Below are 15413 nucleotides of genomic sequence, written 5' to 3' on the forward strand. Positions count from 1 at the left end.
TGAATAAATCCCTCACCGGGCAGAAGTAGGAGTTCTCTGCAATGTAGCGTGCCACTCCCTGGTTGCTGGCGGAGGTTGCCATGACGAGGAGGAGGGCGTCGCGGGCCTGCTGTCCGATGGCTCCGTCACGGTGGATGAAGGGAACCAGCAGGGAGAAGATGAGCAGGTTGGTAGGACCGTGTTGCACCGGGGCCGTCCTGAACAACAGCTCCAACACAGCAGGAGCCCGCGCCATCGACACACAGATCTGGTGATGTTGAGATCACAATATCTTTATCATTTCATGAAACATAAACACACACAAAACGACGTGACACAATGAACAGGGCTAACATTATATGAATTACAAAAGGTTTAACAGCTCAACAGTAGCCACCCACGCCTGCAACCACCTCATGCCACCCACGCCTCCAACCATCTCATGTCACCCACGCCTCCAACCATCTCATGCTACCCACGTCTACAACCATCTCATGCCACCCACGCCTCCAAACCATCTCATGTCATCCACTCCTCCAACCATCTCATGCCATCCACGCCTCCAAACCATCTCATGTCATCCACTCCTCCAACCATCTCATGCCATCCACGCCTCCAAACCATCTCGTCATCCACGCCTCCAACCATCTCATGTTACCCACGTCTACAACCATCTCATGCCACCCACGCATCCAACCATCTCATGTCATCCACCTCATGCCACCCACGCCTCCAACCAACCACGCCTCCAACCATCTCATGCCACCCACGCCTCCAAACCATCTCATGCCATCCACGCCTCCAAACCATCCACGCCCCCAACCATCTCATGCCACCCACGCCTCCAAACCATCTCATGTCATCCACGCCTCCAACCATCTCATGTCATCCACGCCTCCAACCATCTCATGTCATCCACGCCTCCAACCATCTCATGTCATCCACGCCTCCAACCATCTCATGTCATCCACGCCTCCAACCATCTCATGTCATCCACGCCTCCAACCACCTCATGTCATCCACGCCTCCAACCACCTCATGCCACCCACGCCTCCAACCACCTCATGCCACCCACGCCTCCAACCATCTCTAGCCACCCACGCCTCCAACCATCTCTAGCCACCCACGCCTCCAACCATCTCTAGCCACCCACGCCTCCAACCATCTCTAGCCACCCACGCCTCCAACCATCTCTAGCCACCCACGCCTCCAACCATCTCTAGCCACCCACGCCTCCAACCATCTCATGTCAACCACCTCTCCAACCATCTCATGTCATCCACCTCTCCAACCATCTCATGTCATCCACCTCTCCAACCATCTCATGTCATCCACCTCTCCAACCATCTCATGTCATCCACCTCTCCAACCATCTCATGTCATCCACGCCTCCAACCATCTCATGCCATCCACGCCTCCAACCATCTCATGCCATCCACGCCTCCAACCATCTCATGCCATCCACGCCTCCAACCATCTCATGCCAGCCACGCCTCCAACCATCTCATGCCAGCCACGCCTCCAACCATCTCATGTCATCCACGCCTCCAACCATCTCATGCCAGCCACGCCTCCAACCATCTCATGCCATCCACGCCTCCAACCATCTCATGCCAGCCACGCCTCCAACCATCTCATGCCATCCACGCCTCCAACCATCTCATGCCACCCACGCCTCCAACCATCTCATGTCATCCACCTCTCCAACCATCTCATGTCATCCACGCCTCCAACCATCTCATGCCACCCACGCCTCCAACCATCTCATGCCACCCACGCCTCCAACCATATCATGCCACCCACGCCTCCAACCATCTCATGCCATCCACGCCTCCAACCTCCTCATGCCACCCACTTCTCCAACCACCTCATGCCACCCACGCCTCCAACCATCTCATGTCATCCATCTCATGCCATCCACACCTCCAAACCATCTCATGCCACCCACCTCATGCCACCTACGCCTCCAAACCATCTCATGCCAGCCACGCCCCCAACCATCTCATGCCACCCACGCCTCCAAACCATCTCATGCCATCCACGCCTCCAACCATCTCATGCCATCCACGCCTCCAACCATCTCATGTCACCCACGCCTCCAACCATCTCATGCCATCCACGCCTCCAACCATCTCATGCCATCCACGCCTCCAACCATCTCATGCCACCCACGCCTCCAACCATCTCATGCCACCCACGCCTCCAACCATCTCATGCCACCCACGCCTCCAACCATCTCATGCCAACCACGCCTCCAACCATCTCATGCCACCCACGCCTCCAACCATCTCATGCCACCCACGCCTCCAACCATCTCATGCCACCCACGCCTCCAACCATCTCATGCCACCCACGCCTCCAACCATCTCATGCCACCCACGCCTCCAACCATCTCTAGCCACCCACGCCTCCAAACCATCTCATGTCAGCCACGCCTCCAACCATCTCATGCCACCCACGCCTCCAACCATCTCATGCCACCCACGCCTCCAACCATCTCTAGCCACCCACGCCTCCAAACCATCTCATGCCCCCCACGCCTCCAACCATCTCATGTCAGCCACGCCTCCAACCATCTCATGCCACCCACGCCTCCAACCATCTCATGCCACCCACGCCTCCAACCATCTCATGCCACCCACGCCTCCAACCATCTCATGCCACCCACGCCTCCAACCATCTCATGCCACCCACGCCTCCAACCATCTCATGCCACCCACGCCTCCAACCATCTCATGCCACCCACGCCTCCAACCATCTCATGCCACCCACGCCTCCAACCATCTCATGCCACCCACGCCTCCAACCATCTCATGCCACCCACGCCTCCAACCATCTCTAGCCACCCACGCCTCCAAACCATCTCATGTCAGCCACGCCTCCAACCATCTCATGCCACCCACGCCTCCAACCATCTCATGCCACCCACGCCTCCAACCATCTCTAGCCACCCACGCCTCCAAACCATCTCATGCCCCCCACGCCTCCAACCATCTCATGTCAGCCACGCCTCCAACCATCTCATGTCACCCACGCCTCCAACCATCTCATGTCAGCCACACCTCCAACCATCTCATGTCAGCCACGCCTCCAACCATCTCATGTCAGCCACGCCTCCAACCATCTCATGCCACCCACGCCTCCAACCATCTCATGCCACCCACGCCTCCAACCATCTCATGTCAGCCACGCCTCCAACCATCTCATGTCATCCACGCCTCCAACCACCTCATGCCACCCACGCCTCCATCCACTTCATGCCACCCACGCCTCCAAACCATCTCATGTCATCCACCTCTCCAACCATCTCATGTCATCCACCTCATGCCACCCACGCCTCCATCCACTTCATGCCACCCACGCCTCCAACCACCTCATGCCACCCACGCCTCAAACCACCTCATGCCACCCACGCCTCCAACCACCTCATGCCACCCACGCCTCCAACCATCTCATGCCACCCACGCCTCCAACCATCTCATGCCACCCACGCCTCCAACCACCTCATGCCACCCACGCCTCCAACCACCTCATGTCAGCCACGCCTCCATTGAGTCACAATGTTTATTTTCCTTTGCACTGTTTTTAATTTTCTTTTGTCTGCCTTCTGTGTATTCTATCAGGGACCACGTTGGAAACAAGTGGAATTGCTTTCAGGTGTTATCCTCTGAGTTGTGCTCAGAGCATCTTTTCCCCCAATAACAATCAACCAATCTGTTCCACCCACCTGGTTGAGCAGCAGCACGAGGCTGTTCTCCAGAGAGGGAGGGCAGCCCAGCTGGGGCTCAGCACAGGCCCCCAGCAGACCCAGTAGAGGTTGCAGCACCGCCTTGTGTTGGAGCAAGGGCTGCTGAGACTGGCCTATCAGCATCTCAAACAGCTTGAGTAGCGCCCCCTGGCTGTCGGGATCCAGGCCGCGCCTCAGGTGCCACTGCACCACACGCTCCAGGACGTTCTCAGACACCACCAGGTCCAGGATGGGGCCAATGGGGGGGACGTTACCGGACGTTACCGCCCCGGAGGGTCCCTCACACTCCCCCGGTCGCTCCTCGGCCAGGAGGCACAGCATCTGGTCGGTGTGGTTCCGCACCGCGGTGAGGTCATCACTAGAGCTTGACGGATCCCGTTGCTCCAACACCCAGGACACCTGTAGAGGAGGGAGAGAGATGTTTTTTTTTTTTTATCCTCAGTGTCCTGTGGATTGGCTGGAAGTCACATGCATCACTAATTAGTACCTGCATTGGGCATCAACCAATCAACTTCTGAGACTTGTTCACATAGTGAAATTTACAACAACAACAAAAATCTAATTGACAAAAAACACACAGTGTTGTGTGTGAAACCCCAAGTGTGTGAGATTGAGTTACCGTGAGTGTCTGTTGTTGACTCAGTGATGTGCTGCTTAGCAGGAAGCTCGTATTGAGTTACTTTGGTGCCATTAAGATCAAGCAAAACTTCTGAAGTCGAGAACCAAATTCTTAGTATTGAAAATAAAAATGATGATATTGAAAGCAAAACGTAAACCCAAATGTATGGAGCAAAAAAATTATATTACAAAAGGAAATCCTTTTGAAATGTGCAAAAAAAAAAAAAAAATCTAAATAAATAGGTTTTTATTTAAACATTTTCAATAATAACACGATTGTGATCAAACACCTCTGTCTGTATTTTTCCCCCGGCACATTTAATAAAGCAACATAGCACCCTGCATCCCACTGCTGGTTTGTCACAAGCTAAGCAGGGTCGGTCCTGGTCGGTCCTGGATGGGAGACCAGGTGTATCTGGATGTGGTGTTGGAGGGTTAGTAGGGGGGGGACTTTCTTCTGGTGTTAAAAGTCATTGTAACAACTATTTCTTAATGCCAGACACACATATAATAGTAGCTTCGAGCACTCCAAGAAAACATTCCCAAATAACAAACTCTTAAATTCATTGTTATAATATTGTAACGTTGTTCTACAAATTGGGTTTGAGGTCCTCCAAATCAGCTCTAACTTCAGAAACAATCCCACACAACGCTTTGTGGTCAGCGTCACACGATGAATTAAAAACGTATAAAAAGCGGGACAAATCATTTGTGAAAATGAGGCGGGCGAATTGGGTGTCTCCTGGTCAATCTGCGGGGCACATTTCATCCCTGAGAACGTCCACTGTCTGTAAGAACTTGCTATACCTACCAGTAATGTGGCTTCTAAAAAGTGTCAAAACAGCCAGCAGCAACAGCAGAGAACGTGATGATTATCACTAGCATGGAAGTGCTACCTCTATGCTAACATTAACTAACTATAGAGCTACCTCTATGCTAACATTAACTACCTATAGAGCTACCTCTATGCTAACATTAACTAACTATAGAGCTACCTCTATGCTAACATTAACTACCTATAGAGCTACCTCTATGCTAACATTAACTACCTATAGAGCTACCTCTATGCTAACATTAACTACCTATAGAGCTACCTCTATGCTAACATTAACTACCTATAGAGCTACCTCTATGCTAACATTAACTAACTATAGAGCTACCTCTATGCTAACATTAACTAACTATAGAGCTACCTCTATGCTAACATTAACTACCTATAGAGCTACCTCTATGCTAACATTAACTACCTATAGAGCTACCTCTATGCTAACATTAACTACCTATAGAGCTACCTCTATGCTAGCATTAACTAACTATAGAGCTACCTCTATGCTGACATTAACTACCTATAGAGCTACCTCTATGCTGACATTAACTACCTATAGAGCTACCTCTATGCTAACATTAACTACCTATAGAGCTCCCTCTATGCTAACATTAACTACCTATAGAGCTACCTCTATGCTAACATTAACTACCTATAGAGCTACCTCTATGCTAACATTAACTACCTATAGAGCTCCCTCTATGCTAACATTAACTACCTATAGAGCTCCCTCTATGCTAACATTAACTACCTATAGAGCTACCTCTATGCTAACATTAACTAACTAACGGCTGATCCCTGGCCGTGAACCCACTCACATAGGGTGACTGAGGGAGATTCGGGATATGCAAAACACATATTTTGATCGCATCGCACAGTCGTACAGGTTACCCACTTGTACAAGCAGTGAAACAGGACAGATATATAGGGGCTCCTGAGTGGCGCGGCGGTCTAAGGCACTGCATCTCAGTGCTAGAGGCATCACTACAGACCCTGGTTCGATTCCAGGCTGTATCACAACCGGCCATGATTGGGAGTCCCATAGGGCGGTACACAATTGGCCCAGCGTCGACCGGGTTTGGCCTGTGTAGGCTGTCAATATAAATAATGATTTGTTCTTAACCGACTTGCCTCATTAAATAAAAAAGCTTACTTAAAAATAAAAAATTAAGTTTTTTTAAAATAAAGTTTAACCTTTGTTGCGTTGCTCTGCCCTCCAGAGGCCTGCATCCCAAATGGCACCCTATTCCCTATATACTTATATTCCCTATACTTTAGACCATAGGCCTCTGATCAAAAGTAGGCCACTATATAGAGAGTAGGGTGCCATTTGGGACACAGGCAGTGTGTTGCGTGCCTATGGTCTTGGGCCTGGCGGTATTACAGTAGACTGCTGTCCTCAGTGGAAAGCCACCCTTCTAATCTGATGCTGCAGCACAGAGGGTGGGGCGCGTTCCAGGACGTTTCATTTGGAGATCGCATTTCACACCTCAGAGGATTGGAAGGTTTATATTATATATATTTATGTGGTTTCTGAGATGTTCCTTGATCTGATCATCTGCAAATCAATTCTAAATACCACCGGGACACCAGAGACCAAGTCATTTTATCTGGTATTTTATCCTCTGGAAATACAATGTACATCCTGCTGCGTGTGTTTTTACCCAAATAAATCATATTCCCTCAGTGATGACGGGTCAATAGAGACCTTGAGACGCTGACAGTGACGGGTCAGTAGAGACCTTGAGACGCCGACAGTGACGGGTCAGTAGAGACCTTGAGACGCCGACGGGTCAGTAGAGACCTCGAGACGCCGACAGTGACGGGTCAGTAGAGACCTCGAGACGCCGACAGTGACGGGTCAGTAGAGACCTCGAGACGCCGACAGTGACGGGTCAGTAGAGACCTCGAGACGCCGACAGTGACGGGTCAGTAGAGACCTCGAGACGCCGACAGTGACGGGTCAGTAGAGACCTCGAGACGCCGACAGTGACGGGTCAGTAGAGACCTCGAGACGCCGACAGTGACGGGTCAGTAGAGACCTCGAGACGCCGACAGTGACGGGTCAGTAGAGACCTCGAGACGCCGACGGGCCAGTAGAGACCTCGAGACGCCGACAGTGACGGGTCAGTAGAGACCTCGAGACGCCGACAGTGACGGGTCAGTAGAGACCTCGAGACGCCGACAGTGACGGGTCAGTAGAGACCTTGAGACGCCGACGGGCCAGTAGAGACCTCGAGACGCCGACAGTGACGGGTCAGTAGAGACCTCGAGACGCCGACAGTGACGGGTCAATAGAGACCTCGAGACGCCGACAGTGACGGGTCAATAGAGACCTCGAGACGCCGACAGTGACGGGTCAGTAGAGACCTCGAGACGCCGACAGTGACGGGTCAGTAGAGACCTCGAGACGCCGACAGTGACGGGTCAGTAGAGACCTCGAGACGCCGACAGTGACGGGTCAGTAGAGACCTCGAGACGCCGACAGTGACGGGTCAGTAGAGACCTCGAGACGCCGACAGTGACGGGTCAGTAGAGACCTCGAGACGCCGACAGTGACGGGTCAGTAGAGACCTCGAGACGCCGACAGTGACGGGTCAGTAGAGACCTCGAGACGCCGACAGTGACGGGTCAGTAGAGACCTCGAGACGCCGACAGTGACGGGTCAGTAGAGACCTCGAGACGCCGACAGTGACGGGTCAGTAGAGACCTCGAGACGCCGACAGTGACGGGTCAGTAGAGACCTCGAGACGCCGACAGTGACGGGTCAGTAGAGACCTCGAGACGCCGACAGTGACGGGTCAGTAGAGACCTCGAGACGCCGACAGTGACGGGTCAGTAGAGACCTCGAGACGCCGACAGTGACGGGTCAGTAGAGACCTCGAGACGCCGACAGTGACGGGTCAGTAGAGACCTCGAGACGCCGACAGTGACGGGTCAGTAGAGACCTCGAGACGCCGACAGTGACGGGTCAGTAGAGACCTCGAGACGCCGACAGTGACGGGTCAGTAGAGACCGAGACGCCGACAGTGACGGGTCAGTAGAGACCTCGTGACGCCGACAGTGACGGGCCAGTAGAGACCTTGAGATGCTGCTTCTGCTGGTAACAAAATAGCCTCTGCTGGCATGACGTGACCGGCAGTTAAAGACTAAAAGGGATGATCAATACTCTGATGGGAGCTGATAACGGCTGACAGACTGGTCCAGCCTTCTTGACAGGCAGGCACACACACTATCCAGGCACTTCAACTGATCCCCGCATACAATAAAGGCTGAAAGACATGGAAAGTGCATCCAATCTCCATACACATAATAACCCTCCCCCTACACACATTAAGCTAAAAGCCCTAGTCAGCTCAGCGCTGGGAGAGAAGAGAGAGAGAGAACAGAGTTAATGAGAGAGAGAGGCAGAGAGAGGGGAGAGCAACAGCTTTGACAGGGTCAACCGCAGGCTTATTACTTCCTGTACAGGCTGTCTGGCAGGCAGAGTGTAGCATTATGATGGAAGAGCTTCCTGTTGGCAGATTTCAAATGTGTATCTATCAATATACACTATGTATACACAAAAGTCTGAGGACACTCCTTCAAAATAACTGGATCTGGCTATTTCAGCCACACCCGTTGCTGACAGGTGTATACAATTGAGCACACAGCCATGCAATCTCCATAGACAAACATTGGCAGTAGAATGGCCTGTACTGAAGAGTTCAGTGACTTTCAACGTGGCACCGTCATAGGATGCCACCTTTCCAACAAGTCAGTTTGTCATATTTCTGCGAGGCTAGAGCTGCCCCGGTCAACTGTAAGTGCTGTTATTGTGAAGTGGAAACGTCTAGGAGCAACCGCAAAGTGGTAGGCCAAACAAGCTCACACAATGGGACTGCCGAGTGCTGAAGCGTGTAGCAAGAAAAAAAACGTTTGTCCTCAGTTGCAACACTCACTTCTAAAGTTCCAAACTGCCTTTGGAAGCAACGTCAGCACAAGAACTGTGCTTCAGGAACTTCATGAAATGGGTTTCCATGGCAGATGAACCGCACACGAGTGTAAGATCACCATGCGCAATGCCAAGCATCGGCTCGAGTGGTGTAAAGCTCGCCACCATTGGACTCTGGAGCAGTGGAAACGCATTCTCTGGAGTGATGAATCACACTTTACCATCTGGTAGTCCGACGGACTAATCTGGGATTGACGGATGCCAGGAGAACGCTACCTGCCCCAATGCATAGTGCCAACTGTAAAGTTTGGTGGAGGAAAAATGGTCTGGGGCTGTTTTCATGGTTCAGGCCCCTTAGATCCAGTGAAGGGAAATCTTAACGCTACAGCATACAATGACATTCTAGACTTTGTGGTAAGAGTTTGGGAAAGGCCCTTTCCTGTTCCAGCGTGACAATGCCCCTGTGCACAAAGCGAAGTTTATACAGAAATGGTTTGTCAAGATCGGTGTGGAAGAACTTGACTGGCCAGCAGAGTCCTGACCTCAACCCTATCGAACAACTTTGGGATGAATTGGTACGCCAACTGCGAGCCAGGCCTAATCGCCGAAAACATCAGTGCCCGACCTTACTAATGCTCATGGCTGAATGGAAGCAAGTCCCTGCAGCAACGTTCAAACATCAAGTGGAAGCTGTTATAGCAGCAAAGGGGGAACCAACTCCATATTAAATCCCATGATTTTGGAATGAGGTGTTCAACGAGCAGGTGTACATCATGTCGTGTGTTTGTCATTTAGCAGAAGCTTCTATCCAAAGTGACTTAGTCATACGTGAACGACAATCGAACGCGTGTCGGCAACGTGGGATCGAACGAGTCACGGCAACGTGGGATCGAACGCGTGTCGGCAACGTGGGATCGAACGCGTCTCGGCAACGTGGGATCGAACGCGTCTTGTGTTTAGACTATGTGTAGGTGGATTTGAATTACATTTCTTTAATTTAACTTTTATTTAACCTTTATTCAACTTTCATTTACCTAGACAAGTAGGTTAAGAACAAATTCTTATTTTTAATGACGTCTGCCCCCGGGGGCCAACCAGAACAACGCTGGGCCAATTGCGCCGCCCTATAGGACTTCCAATCACGGCCGGATGTGATACCGCCTGGATTCGAACCAGGGACTGTAGTGATGCCTCCTGCCCTGAGATACATATAAAGAGATGTAGATATACTGTAGCTGTGTGTGTGTCTGCGTGATCAAAAAGGTTACTCCCCTAGAGAAGGGGTATCCAGACTAATGCTGGTTTTCTGTTCTAACTGATAATTAAAATTGCACCCATCTGGTATCCCAGGTCTAAACCAGTCCATAAATTAGTACAGATTTGAGTGTTCGAAGTCTCACCTGTCTCCAGTGGTTCTCAAACACCATGAGGCAGGTCTCTGGGTCAGCAGTACAGGGACTGGAGGGTGCCACGTTCCTACTTGACCTGCCCCCCGGACCTCGAGGGGTCAGCCGGCTCAGCCAGCTCATCCTGACCAAAGGGGTCAAGGATGAGATCAGGGTTCAGAGAAGAGGGGGAGAGAGGCCCTGGCACATGAACTACAGGGTAGGAGAGAAGGAAGGGGTTGAGAGAGGGTTCAGGAGAGGCGGAGGGGGTCAGGAAAGGAGGAGGAGGAAGGGGGGGGGTCAGGAAAGGAGGAGGAGGAGGAAGGGGGGGGGTCAGGAAAGGAGGAGGAGGGTCAGGAAAGGAGGAGGAGGAAGGGAGGGGGGTCAGGAAAGGAGGAGGGGTAATGAGATTCCAGATAGAGGGGGATGAGGAAAAGGGGGGGGGGTTCTGCTGTGGTTGCAGGGGTGAGGCTGTACTTCGGTGTCAGTGTCACCGTGGTAACGGGTCAGCGGTGGTCAGTTAGGGGGTTGGGTGTCTGTGCAGGGGGACGCGCGTCGGCTCTCCCTGAAGACCCTGTCATCCAGGCTGCAGCCAACGCCACTCCATACCTAGGCAGAGGACCCGCAGCACTGCAGGGACACAGAGGTTAGGGTTATTACAATACAGAGGTTAGCCTAATTACAACAGACAGACACAGAGACAAACAGACAGACAGACAGGTCCTGGGGCTGTGTTCACAAACACAAACAGACCCCACAGAGCCCCGGGACAGCAACACAATTAGACCCAATCAACTCATGAGTACTAAAATACAATTACTTGACACATTGGAAAGAAATAACAAAAAAACAGAGCAAACTAGAATGCTATTTGGCCCATTAATAGGCAGAATACCTGACCACTGTGACTGACCCAAACTTTAAAGAGAGCTTCGACTATGTCCTTGACCAGCACAAAAACATCCTGTGGCGTTCTGCATACACAGGCAGATAGGAAAGCTAAGGCTAGCTTTTTCAAGCAGAAATTTGCATCCTGTAGCACAAACTCAAAAATGTTCTGGGACACTAAAGTCCATGGAGAATAAGAGCACCTCCTCCCAGCTGCCCACTGCTCTGAGGATAGGAAACACTGTCACCACCGATAAATCCACGATAATTGAGAATTTCAATAAGCATTTTTCTACGGCTGGCCATGCTTTCCTCCTGGCTACCCCTACCCCGATCAACAGTAAACCACCCCCCAAAGCAACTCGCCCAAGCCTCCCCCATTTCTCCTTCTCCCAAATCCAGATAGCTGATGTTCTGAAAGAGCTGCAAAATCTGGACCCTCTCTTTCTAAAATGATCTGCCAAAATTGTTGCAGCCCCTATTACTAGCCTATTCAAGCTCTCTTTCGTATCGTCTGAGATCCCTTAAGATTGGAAAGCTGCTGCGGTCATCCCCCTCTTCAAAGGGGGGGACACTCTATACCCAAACTGTTATAAACCTATATCTATCCTACCCTGCCTTTCTAAGGTCTTCGAAAGCCAAGATAACAAACAGATTTTCAAATTTCCATTTCGAATCCCACCGTACCTTCTCCACTATGCAATCTGGTTTCAGAGCTGGTCATGGGTGCACCTCAGCCACACAAGGTCCTAAACGATATCATAACCGCCATCGATAAGAGACAGTACTGTGCAGCCGTCTTCATCGACCTGGTCAAGGCTTTCGACTCTGTCAATCACCACATCCTCATCGGCAGACTCAACAGCTTTGGTTTCTCAACTGACTGCCTCGCCTGGTTCACCAACTACTTCGCAGACAGAGTTCAGAGTGTCAAATCGGAGGGCCTGTTGTCCGGACCTCTGGCAGTCTCTATGGGGGTGCCACAGGGTTCAATTCTCAGGCCGACTCTCTTCTCTGTATACATCAATGATGTCGCTCTTGCTCCTGGTGATTCTCTGATCCCCCTCTACGCAGACAACACCATTCTGTATACCTCTGGCCCTTCTTTGGACACTGTGCTAACTAACCTCCAGACGAGCTTCCCTTCCAGTTCTCTGCTGCCAATGACTGGAACGAACTACAAAAATCTCTGAAGCTGGAGACTCATACCTCCCTCACGAGCTTTAAGCACCAGCTGTCAGAGCAGCTCACAGATCACTGCACCTGTACATAGCCCATCTGTAAATAGCCCATCCAACTACCTCATCACCATAATGTATTTATCTTGCTCCTTTGCCCCCCTGTATCTCTACTTGCACATTCATCTTCTACACATCTACCATTCCAGTGTTAAATTGCTATATTGTAATTACTTCGCCACCATGGCCTATTTATTGCCTTACCTCCCTCATTTGCACATATTGTATATAGACTTTATCTACTGTATTATTGACTGTATGTTTGTTTATTCCATGTGTAACTCTGTGTTGTTGTATGTGTCGAACTGCTTTGCTTTATCTTGGCCAGGTCGCAGTTGCAAATTAGAACTTGTTCTCAACTAGCCTACCTGGTTAAATAAAGGTGAAATAAATTTGACAAAATAAAAATATACAGACTCAGTGAGCATAGCCTTGCTATTGAGAAAGGCCACCGTAACAGACCTGGCTCTCAAGAGAAGACAGGCTATGTGCACACTGCCAACAGAACGAGGTTAAAACTGAGCTGCACTTCCTAACCTCCTGCCAAATGTATGACCATATTATAAACATAATATTGCTTTGCTTATGAAGAAATAACCTAAAAATCGGTAAAGTTTTTATTTTGTATATATTTTTTTATTTGACCCCTTCTCCTCAATTTTGATCCTGTCTCATCGCTGCGAGGCAAATGTCAAGTCCTCCTCCGAAACATGATCTGACAAACCGCGCTTCTTAACCCGGAAGCTGTAACCAAATGTGTCGGAGGAAACACCGTTCAACTGACGACCGAGGTTAGCATGCAGCCGCCCGGCCCGCATCAAGGACGGCGCCGGAAGGAATGGCTGCCGTTTTATGGGCTCCGAACCAACTGTTCGTTCTTTTCGCATTGTTTCTAACTCATTTGAAACATCATGTTTCTGCTACCGTCTCTTATGACTGAAAAGAGCTTCTGGACATCAGAACAGCGATTACTCACCACGAACTGGACGGAGGAGGGCGGGGTGCCTTGTAAGGTAAACCACCACTACACTCCATATTATTGGCCAACGTTCAATCATTGGAAAACAAACTGGACTATCTATGATTAGTAAGACTATCCTACCAACGGGACATTTAAAACTGTAATATCTTATGTTTCACCGAGACGTGGCTAAACGAAGACACGGATAACATAGAGCTGGCTGGCTTCTCCGTGCATCGACAGGACAGAGCAGCTATGTCTGGTAAGACGAAGGGCGTGTGTGTGTGTGTGTGTGGGGTGTGTGTGGTGTGTGTGTGGTGTGTGTGTATTTGTCAATAACTGCTGGTGCGCGATGTCTAATATTAAAAAGTCTCGAGGTATTGCCCGTCTGAGGTAGAATACCTCAGGATTAGCTGTAGACCACACTATCTAACCAACAGAGTTCTCATCTATATTATTCGTAGATGTCTATTTACCACCACAAAACGATACTGGCACTAAGACTTCACTCAACGAGTTGTAATTAGGCCATAAGAAAACAAGAAAATGCTCATCCAGAAGCGGCGCTCCTAGTGGCCGGGGACATTAATGCAGACAAACTTAAATCCGTTTTACCTAATTTCTACCAGCATGTCACATGTGTAACCAGAAGAAAAAATAAATAAATTCATTAAATAAATAAAAAAATACTCTGGACCACCTGTACTCCACACACAGAGACGCATACAAAGCTCTCCCCCGCCCTCCATTTGGCAAATCTGACCATAATTATATCCTCCTGATTCCTGCTTACAAGCAAAAACTAAAGCAGGAAGTACCAGTGACTCGCTCAATACGGAAGTGGTCAGATGACGCGGATGCTACGCTACAGGACTGTTTTGCTAGCACAGACTGGAATATGTTCCAGGATTCATCCAATGGCATTGAGGAGTATACCACCTCAGTCACCGGCTTCATCAATAAGTGCATCGCTGACGTTGTCCCCACAGTGACCGTAGGTACATTTCCCAACCAGAAGCCATGGAATACAGGCAACATCCGCACCGAGCTAAAGGCTAGAGCTACCCCTTTGAAGGAGCAGGACACTAATCCGGATGCTTATAAGAAATCCCGCTATAACCTCAGACAAATCATCAAACAGACAAAAAGCGTCAATACAGGTCTAACACCCTCATGCCGGAAACCCTAGACCCACTCCAATTCGCATACCACCCCAACAGATCCACAGATGATGCAATCGCACTCCACACTGCCCTCTCCCACCTGAACAAATCCATTCATTAGGGCCAAAATACATTTATTTTGAATTGACTGATTTCCTGAACTGTAACTCAGTAAAATCGTTGAAATTGTTGCCTGTCGCATTTAGATATTTTTGTTCAGTATATATATATATATATATACAAACACACACCTCTACCTTAAAGTGGTCCCCTGAAGTCAAATTTGAGTTTACATCCTAAATTGACTGCCTTCAATTTGAATTGACCTCAACCCCTCGCCCCACTGCTCCCCCTGTTTCTAATGGGCTGTGTGAGGGAGGCTATTGGCTGTACGTAGGGCAGAGGTGAGGTGAGCAGCCTATGCCCCTGCTGACCCTCATCCCAACCCAGAAGAGCAGCACGGGGCCCCAGCCCACACAGACAGGGGAAGAGCAGCACGGGGCCCCAGCCCACACAGACAGGGGAAGAGCAGCACGGGGCCCCAGCCCACACAGACAGGGGAAGAGCAGCACGGGGCCCCAGCCCACACAGACAGGGGAAGAGCAGCACGGGGCCCCAGCCCACACAGACAGGGGAAGAGCAGCACGGGGCCCCAGCCCACACAGACAGGGGA

General features: G+C 50.5%; 1 protein-coding gene across 2 annotated transcripts in view; it reads right to left on the reverse strand.

Annotated features, from left to right (window-relative positions):
• The window catches only part of LOC139538947 (FHF complex subunit HOOK-interacting protein 1B-like), a 76084-nt gene that overhangs the window by 41077 nt on the left and 19594 nt on the right, over positions 1-15413 (reverse strand). For both annotated transcript variants that reach the window (XR_011667833.1, XM_071341536.1), the window contains exons 3-5: positions 10506-11120; positions 3707-4126; positions 17-247 (exon numbers count right to left, since the gene is read on the reverse strand). Coding sequence is in view for 1 of the 2 variants with exons in the window: in XM_071341536.1 (XP_071197637.1) it covers positions 17-247; positions 3707-4126; positions 10506-10634 (780 nt within the window). In the remaining variant the exon portion in view is untranslated. The remainder of the gene's footprint in view (positions 1-16; positions 248-3706; positions 4127-10505; positions 11121-15413) is intronic.

Source organism: Salvelinus alpinus, chromosome 14, assembly GCF_045679555.1.
Source record: "Salvelinus alpinus chromosome 14, SLU_Salpinus.1, whole genome shotgun sequence".
Classification (NCBI taxonomy): Eukaryota; Metazoa; Chordata; class Actinopteri; order Salmoniformes; family Salmonidae; genus Salvelinus; species Salvelinus alpinus.